Below are 19,962 nucleotides of genomic sequence, written 5' to 3' on the forward strand. Positions count from 1 at the left end.
TGAAAGATTGTCTAGGGTAGTCAGTTATCTGATGGAACAATTAGAGAAGCAATACACTTTGCAATCCATGAGTTCCTATCACCGACATCAATCGACGGACACCAATTTGATCAAATTCTCGATTCAACGAGTCTCGACATTGGAAAGAGAACGGAATTGACTCTAACATGGCATTTATGTATATGCTGACAAAAATAATATCTTTTAGTATAACTATCACCATAGCGATTGTCCTTTCGTTTTTCACTACCATCGATATCGCCAATGTCATGCCATTCCCATTGCTATTTCCATTTCCCTTACCACCTGCTGTTACAACCATGATTAACATTACCATTACACAACCACTGTCCTTAACATTGCAATTTCCATTACTACTAATATAAGTGTTGTCATCTTTCATATTTTTACGTTGTTTTTCAGATAAGCTTTGCAGCAGACTGCTACTTCCAGCTGGAAAGAAGTCTGAGATGCATCCCTTGTTCGGGAAAACTATCTCGGTTGTGGTTATGACTGGCCAAGAAGTCAGCATAACTCTATACGAAAAGCCACAAGCAGACTCTGCTAGATACCGCTACGATATTGGCGGTAATTCCAAATCCACCATTTATCTTGCGACAGAGGGTGGACAAGAAGTGTCGAAGCATTTCGCAGATATATCAGGTCATCCTTTCGACGCGAGCGAATGGCGGACCTTCTGGATTGACTTCCGTTCGAGCAACCTGGTCCTGGGGTCTGGCAGTGAAGTTATTCTTCAATGGAATAACCCAAATCCTTTTTCCATTAGCTACGTGTCGTTCACTGCTGATGGCTCATCGGAAACAGGGATTATTCTTTGCAACAAAGAGAGTGAGTCTCGGCATGTTATGTTTTATAAAATTTCACACTAATAATGTTAGAACTTGAAAAAAGGGAGAGATGAATTTTATTTAGTGAATGAGAAAAAGAACTCCGAGTGCTCCCGATAGGAGTCGAACCTACGACCTTCCGATTAGTACTTCGGATGCTCTGTCGCTGAGCTGAAGGAGACTCGTGGCAGGCTAGATCGCTTAACTACTGTAGGTTCATGGGGACAAACTTCCTTCACACTACAAGGATTGGCATGTTAAATGTGACGCTTTTGCACAATGATGATGTAAAGGAAGATGGTAAGTTTAAAGCCTACTTATTCGAGTGAATGACACAGGCATACTCGGAGAGAAAGTTGCAACTTTGAACGATAATTAATGAAGTAGGCCGATCAACGTCCCCTTCCTCCCCTGACCCGTTTAATTAAAAGATATGATGCGAAATTATTTTATCAATTGAGATCGCAGAGGGATGAAACTGTTTTACTTGAATTTTTCGTGGATAACGCCTTTGAACTTAGAGTTTCCGCTCATTAAGTTGAAGAATGAAGATGAAGGAGTTTCCACCGAAAAGAACTTATCTTTTGTTTCTTTTTCAGTCAAATGCTACAAAGGTGCTGATCATTTCTGGCCCTTGGACAAAGTTGTAGCTGGTACTGTGTATGACTTGATTGGCTCGAAGCACGGGAAAGTTGAAGAATCATCCCTAGGAAATGGTCCTGGATACCATGGAATGGCAAGCCTCGGCGTGAAACTTAATAGTGCTAAAAATAAAACCATCGACTTTGGTGACTTTTCTGGAGATTGTGTCAGTGACGCGGCAGTATGTAATACAGGAATTACTATTGGTTTCTGGGTGATGGTAATTGGTAGCAGCGATATCTTTCACACCGCCGAGATATCATCTGATCGTGGGCTTTTCATTTCCTACGACAAGGACTCTTCCAAACTGACTTTCCGATTCTACTCAAATGACATAGCAGGCGTGGTTGAACTCAGAATAACTACCCTAGTTTGGTACCATGCTTTTGTGAGCTGGAAGAAAGGCGAGTCGCCATTTCTCATCGTGAACGGCGTCTACGAGCTTAGGGGCTCTCGTTCGTCCGTGTCAAGACTCGAGGAGACGCACACACATCTTCTTGCGGGGAAGCGTCCCGCGGGCGGGGTATCTGACAGCGGTCTCAGCCAAGTCGTCATATACAAAAGACCTTTGAGCAAGCAAGAAATGTTGACAATGTTCCACTGCGTTGGATTGCAGGCCGGTAGGTTACCTCGATTGTAATCCGTCTAGCTTACGGTGTTACTACATCTCGCACGTTGCAATAAATGCTGTCGCTGAGAATTGCCCGTATTCTCCGCTTTTCTCGTCATTCTTCTATATAAGGGTTGAAAATACAAATGTACCACACCTTGTGTTCAAAGGATTGACACCCCACCCGGTGAACAGGCTTCACGCCTCGTTTATTTCTGTAACATTCAGCGCGTCGGAATGACTAGTTTTCTGACTCCTTTGTTTCACAGAATCTAGGATATGTGAGTATAGGGGGTAAGTTTCTAAAGAAACTGTGGTTCTGCGTCGGTGGGAAAACCAGGTAAGACCTTTGTCAGAGCGAATGACGGAGGGATAACGCTCGAAACGTCAACTTTGAAACTCTTTATGGCGGCCTATTCACATTATCAACTCAGTTGATAAAACCAAATTATCAAGGATATAGCTGAGTATGGGAAATCTCTTGCCTTAAGAAATCCTGGCTCGATTCATGCCGTAGGGCTCAGATACGTCGAGCAGTTTATCTGGATTCCTCTCCTTTGTAAAGGCGATCTTGATTTCTTGTCCACTCCACTAAGCTTGTTTCCTGATCGTCGTCTCCTTCTCCCCCTCCCCCTCAGTCCCTCTTCTTCCTTTACCAGGAGCTTCTTCTTATTAATGCGTTCATTTATTGATTTCTGCAAAACTAGAAATACCCGTGATTAAAGTTATCAGCGTGAAATTTCTTGTAAAATTCACTCAAGCCATTCGCACTTTTACCTACTTTGATAGAAATTATAACAGTATTTTATGTATTCTTCCTTGACAGAGTATCCGCCCTGTGCTAGTATTGAGAAATCTGATCGTATTAGCTGCGGTTGGAGTGGTATTCCAAAGCCCAAGTGTATCTCAATCGGTTGCTGTTACGATTCCGGTGCCAGCACTTGCTTTCAACACGACGGCCTCAGCGGAAATTGTAAGTATACGTCGTTTACAGAAATGTTCAGCGACCCAATATAAGTACAGGGTAATTCTCAGGCCCAGTTCATATGAGACAAAATTAATTGATAGTAACGAATTGCAATTTTTTTCGCCCAAACGGGTAAAAATTTTACCGACCGCTCGGTGAAACGTCGAACCAAATTCAGAGAAGCAAAACGAATCTTTCGGTCAGCGAGATTTTAAATCAAGCGATTTGTAATTTGTTCATTACTAAAGAGACGGACGTTTGTACCCCAGTCAATCTTCAAACGCTCTATCTGTCTAAAGAAGACGAAAAAAACGTGTTGGCGGATCGAAATTCAGTTGGACTCGACGAATTCAACTGTTTCAAACGTTTAACTCTACATGAAATTGATTCACTCAGTTTAAGTTCACGTTTGAAGTGAGCCTTATAATTTTTTATCTCCAACTTGGTTGTAGCTATCACTCGGAGATTTTTTTTTCATCAAGTCACTTGCTTAGAAAGGCTCACCTATAAATCTGGCAGTAATTCTTGTTTACACATGTTTTATAATTTCCTTCAGCTAAGCTTGGTGTTGGTACAGGATTTTCAGGACCGATGTCAGCTTCATCAAGAATACCTGGGTATTCCTCATCCAGAGGTCGTCTGATATGGCGATCTCAATTAGGTTCGATTCACGTTTTTCCAATTACATCCCGCTCTTCCTTCTCTTTTCTGTTAAATCGACGTAATAACTATCGATCAGAGCCAACAGATAGTTAATAGCGCCTTTTGGGAGAAAATATGGTCTGAGACTTAAGAAATCTGTAGATCTTAAGACGAGTACGATCGCAAGTCCGAGATTTACCAATTGGATCGGGATTGCGCAAATCTGCCTTATTTTGGTAAGAAAAACGCAGCAGTTATCACATTGTTGTGAAAAACATTCCAAGTTAGTTTTCAGTCCAAAACAATAGCTTGCCTTGCGAGTCGTGTTGATCGTACGTAACACAGTGCAGCTTGGCGGTATATGTTCAGTATTTTGCTGAAAATTTGAATTCAAATCTGTCAAGGAAATTTATGATCATTGATATCGGCCCCTTCAAATACGACCTTTAGAGCGCGGTACGAAACGCTTACGTAGAGCTTGCCGACAGTGAACAGTTAGAATGGAATGCTTGGCGGAGGGATCTTCGTAAAATTTTAAATAGCTTAGTTAAGTTCTCCTTGATGAAATATGAAAATGAAATAACGTGTTGTGACATGAAGGATGTCGGGTAAGCATAAAGTTTCGTACTTCCCGTTAAAACGATGTCCTCGTTGTGTACCAGTTGTGCAGTTTTTTTCAAATGTGGTTTTTCACGCAGGAATATTTAATATGTCTTCTTTGTTAAAACGGTAAAAAGCATTCTCATCTTAAATTAGCTCTGAGGTCTGAAAAGGCTTTAATATAAATTGATTACTTTCACCTTTTTATTTGTAGATGGCTCATGGGAGGATAGAGCGTGGAAGCCAAAAATTATCACGGGCGAACAGTGGCTTCAGGTGGACTTAAACCAAGTCAAGGTGGTTTCTGCAGTAGGCACGCAAGGTGTGTTAATAAATGGAGGCAGCTCATACTGCCAGACGTACACTCTGTCCCACAGCAAAGGTGGCGCTATTTGGCAAACTTATAAAAATGGTAATTTGATTAAGGTAAGTCACATGGGTGTGACATTCCTGTTTGGCCATAATATCCAACCTTTCTCGTACAAATCAATTAATTTCCTCTTTTTATCCTAAAACAGATATTTACGGGAAACACAAATGCTACAGATATAGTGAAAAATACGATAAACCCGCCTCTCAGTGCCCGATTCATCCGTTTTTACTGCAAGTCTTGGTATAGCGAGCCAGCACTGAAAGTAGAAGTATATGGAAATACAACAGGTTTGTATGCTTCAAGCATGAAACCTGCGAACATCACTGTTTTTTTTTTTCTTTTTTTTTTTTGCATTTAAGTTAACCTTGCAATTAAGTGATAAGCTATCAATTTTCTCAGCAGAATGGGGCATCGAATTCAGCTAAGTACTTCCCAAATGGGAAGGCAATTGGTAACAACACTGTGTTAGTCACTAGGGGCACATTTAACTTGAGTAGAATTGTGTTAAAAAGTAATTATATGCCAGTACAATTTGCAATGTCTCATCCAGGAAACTTACTGAAATTTTTTCTGAGGGGTGAGCCGGGATCATGAGATTGGTTTACAAAGTACGAAAGATGTGCTCTCATTAGCACTTCATCCTTTAATTTTTCATTCAAAAGAGATTACCACGATTTTAATTTCTAGAACATGTTCTAATTCTTTCCTTGGAACACAGCGGTAAATTACGTTGGGTGTCTTACAAAAGGCACATTTGAAGCCTGCGGAGACTATGCATCAGATGCCTTAACTGCTGAAATCTGCACCACTTGCTGTGGACTCGTAGGGTACCAATTCTCCGCGTTAAGGAACGGCGAGCAGTGCTGGTGCTCAGATTCACTGGACATGAGCAGCATAGTCGGGGAGCCACAATGCAACGAGCCGTGCACGGGAAACATTGTCTTGCGTTGTGGAGGGCGGGAATCTTACAGTGTTTACCAAGCTTTGGGGAATTACAATTTTTCGTTTGAGGTGACAGTGCCGGAAAGCACGTTCGTGTACGAAACGATTACCGCTACATATTCCAGTTACCCAGGCGCCTCCTACACGCTGGATTTTGGCGAGGATGTTGTGTTCACCACACAGAACACGTCCGTGTCCTACATTTACCACACAGATGGCCAACATAGCGGTTATGGCCGCGTCCTGCTGGGGGAATATGGAGAAGCTCAAACGAAGTTCACTTCATGGGCGGTAAGTCACCTTGATGTATTCAAGAACTCTGTACTGATCCGTTTAAGGATTAGGTGACAAATGTCTTGGTTCAATAGACAATCTATGCGATCCAAAATCATGTAAAATCAACCACAGATATGCGCTCTACCTTTACATATCTTCTCTACTACTTTCCTCTATTTTCTACTTTTCTGAACTCCTCTCTCATTTTTATCTTATTCCCTTCATTCAGTTTTATTTTTCCTTCTACCAATTCTTCAACTCCTCCTTTCATCTCTTCCCATTCGTCTTCTTTTTTGCTGCGAAATCTTTTCCTTATCTTTTCCTGGTCATTCTTCTTTTTACCGCGCTTCTCTTGCTTTTTTTTTCGTCCAATTAAGTAACAGAAACACATCTGTCAGCCTAAAGCTTCCAACCAATCTCCCGATTTCGATAAAACTTTTAATCTAAAGGTTTTCATATTCAAACTTGGCCAATGACTGGTTCAATGTTGGTCCACTACAGGTGAACGTTCACTCTCGTGCGGCTCATTTTGAACTCAACTGTCCACCAGCCGTTGAGGCAAATGAAGAGTTTCATTGTCCTGTCAAAGTCTACCAAGGATCCAACATGCATCTCGATATCCAATTCACCGGTGGAAACTCATATACAACACCTTTAGACGGTAATATTAAGTATCATGGCCTACTTTCGTGCAGTAGACGCCTTGAAAGTAATCACTGCATGGAACACTTATGCTACTGCATCAAAACTGTACCATTACAAATACCAATATTATTGCAAGTTTTTTGTTTTAAACAATGATCATAGCTGCACTTATTTCAGGAGTATTTGTTGTTAAACCCGTTAACTCCCATGAGTGATCAAGAGAGAATTTCTCCTCACAATATCAATATAATATCTGGTAGAAACGTGATAAGAATAAAGAAGAATATGAATGAAGGGATTTTTAGTTGATCCAATACCAAATTCTCCAAACTAACATGTTTAGGATTGGATGGTGGGTAGTATGGAGAATTACTAATAAGATCTTTGGAGTGAAAGGGTGAAGTTGAAGCTCGATAGGGATCACTGTGTATAAGTCTACAACAAAATCGAAAAATCTTATACAACAGGGAGTAGCAATCATAATCTCCCCTCACTAACTTTATAACAATGATAATGAAGCGCACCGGACTATCGGAAGATACAGAGTTTTGATAAACGTACTTTTTTTTAATAGATGCTATTTCTAGACTTGTGGGAGAGAATTTTCAAATCGAAGCCAGAAGTGCTCTGAGCCAGTCCTCGAACAAAACAATACTGATCCCCAGCTACAGGTTTGAAGAAGATGGCAAGTTGATGGGATGGAGAATTTGTTCGCAGACCAGCGGCTTCGTTTCCCTACAGGTAGAGGATACATTAGCAGTCTTCATCCATTTAACGAAGTTTATTTTGGTCTGTGATGTTAAGCATAATGGCCCACGTATCTGTAAAATGAAATGAGCAGGATTATGTGTACTCCCTTTTTTGATAGAATACTTCCCCATCAAAGGAAAACTCCTTACATTTCGTCAGATTTTCCTGACAGTTCACTGGCGCTCATCTATGCTCCAGGTTGGAGAAATGTGCTTTGAAAGTCTTGCTCAAGAACACAAAGAGACCCATCTGAATTTTTCCAGCGCGCTAACATGACACTGTATCATCGATTCTACGCTCATCCAATGAAATTAATGAACTAGTGGGGTTCCACGGCTAAATTGGGTTCAGTGAACGAATTGTAGTGAAGCGCAAATTGATTGAATTTCGTGAGACGAAAATTAAACTTATTAGAACAGCCAATCAGAAAAAGGAAATGCATTCCCAGGGGTCAATGAGACCCTCACGTAAAAACAAGCCGAGAGCCTTAAGCGTTGAAAACACGAATGACCAAATACGAGGTTTGAATGTGATTGGTTGAGAAATTAGAGTAAGCTTTCTGGACCAATCACAGAGCAAACCTAATTAGAATCAAAGAAATCCCCCTTCATTTTCGACTCTAAATCGAAAATTACTTTTGAATGGTAAACTTCTGTTAGGTAATGTAGCAAAGCAACACATGTACTGATAGAAATAGGAGAGCTGTACATTTAACTATACAATGATGATTAACAAAAAATTTGAAGTACGTTTTTTCTTTCTTTTTTTTTATTGTCTTCTCATTGTATGCTCGGTTTAGTTCATGCTCAAAGAAAAGGTGATAACTAACAGAGTTTTGATTGAGGGGCCGTTCAAGATCGTAGAATTGTGTACTTGATCCATATGGGTCTTCACTCTATTCTTACAGTGATGATTTCCGTGATGCAAGGCATCAATACGGCTAGTAATCTTTTTCTTTCTTGTTTCTCTCAGGCATTCAGACCGGTTTGCGGTAAAGGGACATACAATAAATACTGTTATTCGAACAGCAAATGTGCTATTAACCTGACACCCTGTGCTAATCTACATGCCTCTACATGCACGAGTAGCCAGGTGTTTTCCACCCCAACGGGCACGTGCACTGACGAAAACATGACGCCCCAATACATGCCGAGCGCAGCTCTGGGCGAGAAGTACGAGCTAGTTATAGAAAGTCATATCTTCCTCTCCAAGCCTGGATGTCATATTTTTCAGTTTGATGACGTCAAGAACTGCACAGATGTAAAGGAGGGAGATATCCTAGGGTTTACCTATTATGGACAAGGATTTGCTGAGATAACATCTCGGAATTCTGGGGACAGTCGGAAGATGAATGCTACAGCATTTACTTTTGGCGATTTACAGCCTAGCCTTGGTTCGATTATCACAACAGCTTCGAATTCTCCAAGTGAATCACAAATCCAGTATGCGATTGCAGCAATTCAACAACTTCCCTCGCTGTTTTGGTTTACTCATAACTACTCCATCGGTAGTTATAACGAGGAAGCTACAGTCCGCGGTCCACACAATACCTTAAAAGACACAACAACAATCGTTGCTACTGAAGGAGTGGCCAATGTAACTTGGACAACGCCTAAAGCTGTAGCTACGAATGCTACTTATACTATCACAATACATCCTCACAAAGGTTATAATGTCACTTATGTTGTGGACTTTGGCGCCGGGAAGAACAACACCATGCAGAAAATTCGTCTGGATACCGATCTGCCGTCCAGCTATGTATATCATGCGAGCGGTTCTTACAGAATTTCTCTGTACGTTATCAATATGATGTCGTTTCAGATAAAGGCCTGTTATGTGACTGTTCAAGATATCGTCCTAGGTTTATCATTTTACGAACCTATCCGTCCTGTACCCCTGGGAAATGACACAAAAGTGATGTGGATGCTTCGACAGGGAAACGGGGTCAACATTTCAATTGACTTTGGCGATGGAGATTCCTTCCATAACGGCTCCTTCGATATCGCCTACCTCTTTGCCGCCATAAATAGTCACAAATATGCCGCGACAGGGGAATATACCGTGATAATCAACGTGTCGAACTGGGTTTCCAACGCGTCTATTGAAGACATGGCTGTTGTGGAATTGCCGCTGAATGGCGTGACATGTAACGTCATCCATGCTAATAGGGACATCGAAGTGAATGAGACCGTGACCGTTGAAATAACAGTCTCCCAAGGAACCAATGCTGAATTTTTTATTGACTTTGGAGACGGTTCGGTTACTACAACCCGAGAACTAAGTGTTCAGCATTCGTATTCGTACTATGCCTTCTTCAATGTTAGTATTTCAGCTTATAATAACGTGAGCAGAGAGAACGCATCCCAAGAGATTCAAGTTCACAAGCCAGTTAAGCCACTGATCGGGTTCAACGTCACCTGCCCTCACACTAATTTAACTGACAACGTGCCCTGTATGCTCAACATCACAGGAGGAACGGACTTCAGGTGCACGTGGAATTGGGCGGACCACACAACCAGTGAAACTCATGTCGTGGATCTTGGAAATTTCACGTATCACAACTACAGCGCTGTGGGGCATTATAACGTTGCTTTAAATTGTACCAATCGCTTGTACAACACAACCGCAGAAACCACAGCCATCGTTGAGGTTCCAATTCTTGGCTTTAACGTTGATGACCCAATTGCCAAACCTTTTCAAAAGGATTTCACGTTGACCTGGCGTACCGTTTCAGGTACCGACGCCATCTATAATCTAACCTTCACGCACGTGATCGATGGGGCTTCCTTCAATGTGACAGACATCACCACGTCTAAGGATAAGACCTCCGGATCGGCTGTCATAACTTCAGACATGATGCCCTTACTTGGCTTTTACGAGCTCATGGTGACAGCTATCAATTACGTCACTCCACGTCAAACCATTTGTCTAACCGTCATGATTGATGTTCCAATAACTACGCCAGTTCTAACCCGTGCCAGTAAGTTTGTGGAGGTGCACATAGAGACAAACTTCTCGTTTAGTTTAAAAGCTGGGTCTAACGTAAGCCTGTGGTGGAATTTCACCGATGGTTCACTGGTTATACAACAAAACTACCTAGGACCCTTCCCTGTCGACGGCATGACTATTGAACACACGTTTCATGACGAGGGCGAATACATAGTTCACCTTTTTGGTAATAACAGCGTCAGTAACTTTACCAGTGTTATCCCTGTTTTCATACAAAACCCACCTAATTTAACCCTCATGTCGAACAGCCCACAAGAGATTCCACTGGGAACGATCACTTTTACGATTGCTGTTAAGCCGGGAGAAGAACCCCCAACTGATGCAAACTACACTGTGCATTATGGCGATGGGAGCACGTCCGCGGATCAGCCTTTTTCCGCTCCTCTTGTGCTGCAACACAGCTATCAAGACCACGGCGCCTATGTCATGAATATCACCGTAGCCAATCAAGTACAGTTCGCCTTCTTAGAGACTGAAGTCGAAGTTCAAACACCAATAGCAGGTTTACAAACTTTTCTTGTTCATACTGGACCCGAGGAGGAAGAAGGCAAGCCGGGGAAAGGTCCTGGGAATACATACTTTCCAAATGACTTTCCAGTCATGTTTAGCACCTCCATTAGAAATGGGACAAATGTCTCTTACTTCTGGGACTTCGATGATGGAGAAAGTGTAACCACGGTGAACACTTCCCTGAATCATACTTTTAAAGACCCTGGAAGGTACGAGGTCAGGCTTATTGCCGAAAATGCTATCAGTCGTAACATCACAACTAGAGTCGTCAACATGCAGCGTATGATAAAAATTAGCACATTCCAAACGGATGGATCTCAAACTCTGGGAAAACTTATTTCATTTGAGGTTGTTCTTGACGAAGCTGGAACTGACTCGTGCTTTTTTGTGAACATCAGTGGCTACAAACTCATGAACTTTAAAAATTCCAAATCCTGTCCTTCAGCTTGTGGTGAAGCAAGTTCAAAGGGGACAGTCTGGAGTAATCCTAAAAAATTCTCCTGGACACAGGAGTGTGTTAAGGTTGGAGTATTCAACGTGACTGTCACTGCGTGCAATCTGGTCCACACTATCGTCAAACGAGGGGAAGGGGTGTGTACACAAAAGCAATGCAAATTCCCTAATGTGACTATGAAAACTAATTTAGTTGGACAAAGCCCAGAAAACGCGGTGGGGTACCCTAAAAAGAAAGGGTTCAAGATCAGCAACGTCATAACTCTGGACTGCGAAGCAACAGACCAGACTGAATTTCATTGGCAGGTTAATAAAATGGAGACCTCCTCCAAGGAGAGGAGTGTTTCTGTAGCGACGACTATTTCATTGACTGCTCCAAGCCTGGACGTTCCCGCCAGAGGGATTTCAGAGTATGGAGTATTCCGTCTCATTTTCAGCGTGGCTATGGTCAACGTAACAGGAGTCGTCAGCTTTTCCTATGGTTACATCAAAATTGAAGCATCTGACATTGAAGCAGTAATAGATCAGGGAACATCCAGAGCAGTGGGGCAAGGGAAAGATACAACAGTCAGTAGCCTCAAGACCAGTGATCCAGACGAAGTGTCGAATAGTCCAAGTGACTTCCAATTCTGTTGGTTCTGCGCTAAGAAAGGAAGCTACGATCCTGGCCTGCTGGAAAACTGCACCCAGCTTGACGCCTACCCCTTAATTCCAATTCCAATATCTGATTCGGGTAACGATACCAACAGTACGTCGACCGAACTTGATGAAGATGGCTGCTTTGGATATCCAAAGGGAAGACTGAATACATCTGAGCCAAGTATTACATTTAACACGCTCAGGATGGCAGCCTTCACGGACTACGAAGTGTGTGTTCAAGTCGGCAAAGATACCAGGAAAAGTACTGCTTGCATTACTCTGCAAATGACTGCTGGAGACCCTCCTGAAGTGGCGATTACGTAAGTGAAACAGATACAAACATTTTAGATCTGCGTCTAAACAACAGCTAACTGATAACAAGTTGGGGACGAGGTGAGGTTAGGGGAGGGGTGGGTACGCTGTTGCTCAATTCTCCATGTTCACCCATCATAGTTTATTTCTATTCAATAAATTTTTGTTTTGTGTATTAGATGTGATAATCCACTAACTTCACAGACGCCTTACAAGTTGTTTTGTTTGATCTTTTTTTAGCTGTTCCAAGCAAGCTCCAAACTGTGGCAGGAAGATAAACCCATCGGTAAACCTGAATTTAATTGGAAACGCTGATTGCGATTTATGCGGTGATCAGACTGCTGTCGCATATCTGTGGATAATATCTGTAAAAAATGGTGATGACTATGTTGATGTTTCAAATCCAGCCGCTATGGTGGCCACCCCTCTCGACGGCAAAACCCTTGCCGTAAAGCCTGACAAGCTTAAAGGGGGAAAAACTTATAAATTCCGCTTGGAAAGCTGGGTTATATCAACCAAAAAACAAGTGTTCGGATTTGCAGAATATGAAAAAGAGGTTAATATGCCGCCACAAAATGGTCGGTGTGATGTCTTTCCAAAGCAGGGTTTCGCCTTACAACCCGACTTCAGAATCACTTGTTCCGGATGGTCTGACGATACTAAACTGATCTACAGTGTAACAGCCAGTGTCGAGACTGGTCAAGCAGAACTTCCTATATCACCCGCCGAGCCACTTTCGATGGATCAGACTTACTCTCTGTCGTCTAAAACTTTACCAGTCGGCTTAGCTCAATACGAAAACTACATTGACGTCATCATTACAATCAAAGACGAAGACGATGCTGATACAAAATTCATCGTAAGAGTGCAGGTAATAGCCCGCTGCTGCCCCCCCCCCCCTCCGCCACCCCCCGAGTGATTCCAGGCTCTGGGTTTTATCGTCCTATAAAGGAATTCTTCGCTTGAAAGAGGTAAAGGCAAGAGGGAAATCACTCTAAGGGACTGAGTTCTCAGCATAGGCCATGCTCCATAGAAAATGTCTTTCGAGTCATTTTGTCTAGTTTCATAAGGATAATGTGCTGCGACTTTAAATGAGCTCACCCTCCCCTCCCTACCCCTTCTCATTGAAAAGTGATTCCTTGCGCCGAATCAGTTAAGTGCGTAATTAGGGATCACAAGGTCCTTTCCTCAGGTTTTTAACTCGTCAGGATCTCAGAGAACGTTTTATGCCGCAATTAAAACCTGAGTACTTGTGTTTCATATCAAAACACAGTTTGTGTTGTTTTATCAGCTCAGAATTTATATAATCACAAAAAAATAGAGAAGGCGAACACATCTGAATACGATTTGGGAATAAACTTAGTGAGTGCCCCAATGGATTCAGTTCCACTTCCTCCAAAATAGGTGCCCCCCTCTTCTTCTCTTTCGGGAGTTGAATCAAGGAAGGGATGCCGATAGCTTTAGAAGTTGTTTGAAAGTGGTTCCTTGTAAAAAAATTCGTCGTTGGAAAGGGGAAGGGTTTTCTGTAAAAGCCAATACTTCTACTGTAGGTTGATGGGGAAATATTGGTAGAAATCCCTAATCTTTAAGGTAAGCATTTTTACTTGAAAACAGGTACTAGTTTAAAAATCATAAATGAGCTCGGTAAACCGTACTTGTGTTTAACAGCGACGTTTGTCAACAGTCCTCTTTTATTCATAAACGGAGAGAATTCCAACTAACAGCCGTGTTTTGGTTTATTTTCCAGGTAAAAATGCCCGCAGGAAACGCAGCAGAAATTTCCGCCAAGTTGGATGAAGCAACAGCTAATATCGATGTACTTATAAGTTCTGGGGATCCAGATGCAGCGTTGAATGCGATTGGTGGAGTCGCTTCTGCTATGTCAGCTCAATCAGCCCAACGAGATTCTGCGCAGAATGAAGAAGTGAAACCGAGTGAAGAGGAGCAAAAGGAACAGAAAGAGGTAAAGTTTGCTTCATGCAATCCAGATGTACCCCGTATCTTTTCCAACGAGTTCAATTTGCCTTTTCTTTCTGAAATGTCCTGTAAGGAGTCTCTTGGAACAGAAAAAACACGGTAGTCACCAACTATTTTTTTTCCAAAAACTCCATTAAGCCAAAATATTTCAAGAATAGAGTACTACATTTAGGAGAATTGGTAACTGAATGCGCCGCACTTGAGGTAGAGATGACCGTATTCCAGCTGTGGCTGGCTCATTGAGTTGAGAGATTGACCCGGCACCCCACTCTCACAGAGCCTTTCTCCACGAAAGAATATAAATGATGCCCAAAAATTTACATGGATTGACCCCTGAATATCTACATCCTCCATTTGAATCCCAAAATGATATTACTTTGTACCGAGTGAGGAATTCTGAGAATAACTCGGATGCCCCACAGCCCTGCAACATATATTTATCTTATGTCGGTGCTATGTTGTGGAATAGCCTTTCCTATGAACTCCTATCAACAATTTCTTTAATCTTAAAGTTAAGTGCGTCAGTACAGATTTGAATGAGACACGGCATCATAGAAAGCAGCTTTAATGATATGATAGTTTCTTATTCTCATAAACTATTAGTTAGCTTAGCTAGACAATGAGATATTTATTACTCTTAGATCGTGCTGGAGGATTCTACTGTGTATAAATAAATTCAGGTATCTATGAATGAAACATCAAAAGAACTCCTCGGTGGGTGGGGTTAACTTGCTATAGACCAACCAGCGGAAGGGATATGCGTTGTGTCATGCAATAGAAACCGAGTTGCTGTCGGAAGGAAGACTTACTAGGTTCTGTTCAGATTTGATAACGGATTTTACAGCGGTACGCTCGTGTGATTCGGTCATTTTAGTCGACTTCTCAGGGGCTGTGCCTCTACGCTAAACTTAGGTTTCTCACACATTAACAACTACGGAAAGCCCTTGACGCATGTTATTACACAGCTTCTTGTAAATTCTTCCAATAAAATTAAATCGTGCCAGCACGTTTCATATTATCATTGTGTAAGCTGATAATGAGGTGTTTACAATTAACCGGAGTAGAGGGAAATTACTTTTATGGTACAACGTTGAACTGAAATGTTAGATAACAGTTGATGTATATGATGGTTGTGAAGAGACGTGAAGCACTTGAAAAGGTTAGATAGAGCTGTTGCGCATCTTTTATCCTCTAAAAGTTCGGGCGAGCTTCATATCGTAATGAACAAATGGTGACAAACAATCGTACTTAAATTTCCTTATAATTTGATGAAACGTAACACTCTCCCAAACATTGTGTTATAATTATTATTATAATTGTTATTACTATTACAGTTACTATTATTACAATTATTTCTATTATTATTATTATTATTATTATTATTATTATTATCATTCTCTTCTACAGAGGAAAGAAATGCTTGTTGGAATACTTACCAAGATACCTCCTCCCTCAAACCCTGAAGATGCCTTAAAGATAACAGGCGCTTTAGAAGCGATCAACTCTGGACCAAAGACAACGCTCTCATCTGATGCAAAGGTAGTGAAGAGGAACACGACAGCAAACAACTTACACAAATCAAACAAACTAACGTCAACTCCTAGTGCAACGACTATCGTTACGCTCTTGATAATCATAATTTATTTTTACCCTTTTTCGTTTTGATGTGAAGCGAGAGACGCGGTAATTAACTGTTAGCTTACTCGACCCAGGTCGAGCGGTCCGTCTTCTAGCGTCGACTGGTACCTATGGTGTATGTTGCCCTCGCAATACCTCTCTCCGCCCAAGAGCATTAATGAGCACGCAGCGGTCAAGCGTCTGCGCATATGCAAACGTTGTAATAGCTAAGAGCATGCTTTCAGGCAGTCATGACGAATTTGTCTCACGGGAGTAACAAACAACCACATAAGTCAGTTAATCACATTGGTTTAGAACCGTACAAAGTTTTTGGTAAAGCTCAAAATGGAATAGTGAATCAATAGGAAACCCGTGTTTTTTCGAAAATGGCCGAGTTTTCCTTTACACTGCTTTTTTTCCTTTTACAATTTCTATTCACGTTTCCATTTTTTACGCGTATTTTGTGTGTCAAAAGTTGTTTCCTATGTTATCCACTGAAATTTTTTGCAGGAAACTGACGCATGGCTCACCAAAAGTGGCCATGGTTGACGCATGTACATGCTTGATGTTTGACCGCTAAATTATAAGTGGGTACCGCCGACCTGGGGGGGTGTTGACCCGCAACACAGGAGGGGTAACAGTGTTTTTACCACAATTGGCAGAAATGTCGCAATCTGATTAGTCAGTTTGCCGTTGTCAATAAGAGTACAGACAACGTTGCTCGCGTCAACGTGTCACGTAATAGTCACTCACTAAAAGTATCGTTTTATTTGATGCCGATATTGTGATAAAAAACAAATCGACAGTGGTTTAGCATGGTCTGTACTCTTATCGACAACGATATTCGTCATCAAAGTGATCAAAATGATATGAACTACAACCTTTTTGGGAGAAAGGGGTACGAAAGAGTGGTCTTTACATTCGGGTAGCTAAAACGAGTTCCCTACCGTGGCAGCACTAGTTGTAAAATCGTGGCAATCGTGAAAACCTACAAAAATATTAATTATGAATTAGTAACTTCTTTTCGGATCTAACGATACTGGACAGAATAGCCACAGTTGACCACTTACAAACAGCAGCCAAAGATTTCAATTCGGGACAACCAAGAATATTGATAAAAAAAATTCAGGGAGGAAGGCTTGAGCACAGATTGTCTGAAATATGAACAGTTGTCTGGCAATAAAAGCTTCCAGGGTAACTTCACTTTATCAAGTATCAGCTATTTTGTCACTGGAAATTGTTGTGAATACCAACTGAAATTTGATGCAAATTTGTAGGGTAAAATGGCTGAAACAATGTCAAAATGTGCCGGTGTCCTCCACACTCCAATGAGTTCCAAGAAACGGGAAACCTTAGCGAAGTCTCTTGTGACCAGCATTAGTGCTGTATTAATTCTTGATGATGATGATGATGAACAAAAATCTTCCGAGGATTCTACCGAAGAAAAGGTAAATATTATTCCTAAAGACACTCACCGCTCATTCATTAATCAAATCGGCCTTACAGCTCACGCACACAAAGCTCGCAAATCATTTATTACAAGCTGTTCTCCAACTTTAAAGCCGAAGAAAGAAATTAAATCGATGGTATCAATCCCAGGTTTCTTATTAAACAGAATGTGCGTGCATGGTATCCTGTTGATGTTATATGCTTTTATCAAGGTGGTCCTGAGGTAAATCCGAGCGTTCTGATTAGTTCTTACTTAGCAAGGAACTTGCCACACGGACCGTTTCCCCGAAAACAGTCATTAGCCGTGTCTTTTTGTTCGTGAAAGCTTTTAAATTCAAAATAAACACGTTTGGTTCCCGTGCCATATAATAAACTTCTGACTAGCCTCACTTGCTTGAGCCGCACTAGAGAATATTACATATATTTATTTCGGTCGTTTTTGCACATATCTCGCCGCTGTGCTCAGTGCGCACTACCACGACCTCGGGCCAATATTCCCGGTTAGAAGTTAGTATATGTGTGGCCTATTCTTAGGTGCGCAAAGCTGAGGGTAATTTGAAGTGGGATTCTAGTTTACTTCCTTACACAATAAAATTGATAAAGAGGCTCACTAATCCTACTTTGTTGGTTGTTAATTGTAAAAGGTAAGCACAGTCATAAACAATCGAAAAATATGTTTTTCGTCTTATCACGAGCGTGGAACGAGGGAAAAATTCTGAGTTCCCTTGAGGAATCTAACCTCAGACCTCAACTTCCGCGCTGCAATACTCTGCCACTGAGCCACGGAGACTCTATGTTGAGCAAAGCCATTACAAAGTTCATATATTATTAGTGATGTCGATAGAGTCATGTTTGTAAATAGAATAAGAAAGAAGTTGCCACGCTCGTGACAAGACCAAAAAACATCTCTCTTTATTTCTTCACCGAGCTCAAAATCTACCATCTTCCTTTTTCAGTCCTAAACAAATTTACTAAGCTGCCTTTTCGAGCCTAAGCCCTTAGTTGGTGACAAGTTACTAGGTTTTCAGATTTTATCAGTCTAGGACTGTTTAAAGCGATCGAAAACCACCTCCCGCCTCCCGGTTAGCTCAATGGATAGACCGCTGGACTGTTGTGCGGGAGGTCGAGGGTTCGAGCCCCGGCCGGACCAACACTCAGGGTCTTAAAATAATTGAGAAGAATTTGCTACCTTTCTATAACATCAAGAAATGGTTAGATATTCTAGTCTTCTCGGATAGGGACGAATAAATGGAGGTCCCGTCTCCTATAGGGTTAGGGGCAGGAGACGTTAATTTCCCACGTACGAGATTACTGTGTGATGGATTTCCTCCCCTGGAGTGGGATGGGTGGGTTTAATGGGGGTGAATTGGGGGGAGGGGTGGTGCTTCGCATGGACCTTGTGTTCCGTTCGCACTAACCCTTCCGGGTCTAGTCACACCCGGTGAAGTCGTTAACAAACAAACAACAAACAAACAAAACGCCTCTATAGTGTGGCTGCTATACTAGACCGAATAAACCAAAGAAGTTATTCAAAATCTATCCAAATTAGTTTGAAAAGCGTCTGGAAAAGCGGTTGTTGGTAACGAGGTGAACACATTTCGAGGAGTATTTGTTTATGATTTGAAATTATTTGTAGCAGCTAGGTGACAATTATGGAACTAGGCTGTGGATGATAACGAAAGTTATCAACACCAAGTTTCAAACCCAAACTAAGCACACTTTGAAAACATTGTCTGTAGATCACTTCCACATATATCAAAACCATTATTTGGTTATATCAACTAAGCGGAAATTGTAAATTGGCCACCGTAACGAGTTAAAAATCTGACGTTTTGATCGTTAGCCCTTATTCATTCGCTCTGACGAAGGGCAAACGCTCAAACGTTATAGTTTTAACTCTTTACGGTGGCCAATTTACAATTTCAACTTAGTTGATATAACTAAATTACCTTGTTACCCCCACCGACGCAGCACCACAGTTTCTTTAGAAACTTTCACTCTTTATCAAACCTATTGTCCGTAGGTATGATGTAATGAAACACTGTTGGTAAGACATGGTTGCATACTTTTTAACCAATCAAAATCGAGATGGTGACATGAAAGTAATATAATTATAATCACCGCTGGAAAATTTTCAAGCTAAACATCGTTGATAATGACCACCCAATGATAAAGTGGTCTCTCCTAAAATGGGCGCTCATGAAACATTCTGAAAATTGGACTTCCTAACCACAGGGCAATGACGAGGACGAGAAGGCCAAGCAAAAGACACTTGACGTTACTAGCCTGATTTTATCCACTGCTGGTAACTCTTTAGTTACTGGTGAAGAGTTCAAAGTGGAGAGCTCAGATCTCAGTCTGAAGGCAAAGAAAGAAAGCATGAATAACGTGAAGGAGGTTCAAGCTGGTGGAAGTAAAATCAAGGGTCTTGGCACCGCTGTCGATAAGAACTCGTCTGAACCAGTTCAGATGCAGGTCTGTGTTAAAGTTTTATTCAAAATATTTCGAAGATGATATCGGATGACAACCTAAACAACCGAGTAACACAGGAAAAAGGAACTCATTTTAGGAAACTGTTCCATTTCTTTCGTTTACTAAAACAATCGTGCAAAAAAAGATTATCAACAGTGGCGATATATGATTCCAATTAACCTAACCGTTTGAAAATTCGCTTAAAATTTTGCCATGGTAGCCGCCATTT

At 41.5% G+C, this 19,962-nt stretch overlaps 1 protein-coding gene across 1 annotated transcript in view; it reads left to right on the forward strand.

Annotated features, from left to right (window-relative positions):
* Window positions 1-454: 454 nt before the first annotated feature.
* LOC111339550 (polycystin-1) overlaps window positions 455-19,962 on the forward strand; it is a 29,921-nt gene continuing 10,413 nt past the window's right edge. The window contains exons 1-15 of the mRNA XM_088735690.1: window positions 455-849; window positions 1,448-2,110; window positions 2,927-3,073; window positions 3,624-3,728; window positions 4,524-4,735; window positions 4,828-4,969; window positions 5,401-5,915; window positions 6,402-6,561; window positions 7,120-7,286; window positions 8,268-12,226; window positions 12,459-13,089; window positions 13,966-14,181; window positions 15,603-15,734; window positions 17,090-17,260; window positions 19,497-19,736. Coding sequence (XP_088591816.1) covers window positions 471-849; window positions 1,448-2,110; window positions 2,927-3,073; window positions 3,624-3,728; window positions 4,524-4,735; window positions 4,828-4,969; window positions 5,401-5,915; window positions 6,402-6,561; window positions 7,120-7,286; window positions 8,268-12,226; window positions 12,459-13,089; window positions 13,966-14,181; window positions 15,603-15,734; window positions 17,090-17,260; window positions 19,497-19,736 — 7,839 coding nt within the window. The 5' untranslated portion in view covers window positions 455-470. The remainder of the gene's footprint in view (window positions 850-1,447; window positions 2,111-2,926; window positions 3,074-3,623; window positions 3,729-4,523; window positions 4,736-4,827; window positions 4,970-5,400; window positions 5,916-6,401; window positions 6,562-7,119; window positions 7,287-8,267; window positions 12,227-12,458; window positions 13,090-13,965; window positions 14,182-15,602; window positions 15,735-17,089; window positions 17,261-19,496; window positions 19,737-19,962) is intronic.

This window comes from Stylophora pistillata, chromosome 10 (assembly GCF_964205215.1).
Source record: "Stylophora pistillata chromosome 10, jaStyPist1.2, whole genome shotgun sequence".
Lineage (NCBI taxonomy): Eukaryota > Metazoa > Cnidaria > Anthozoa > Scleractinia > Pocilloporidae > Stylophora > Stylophora pistillata.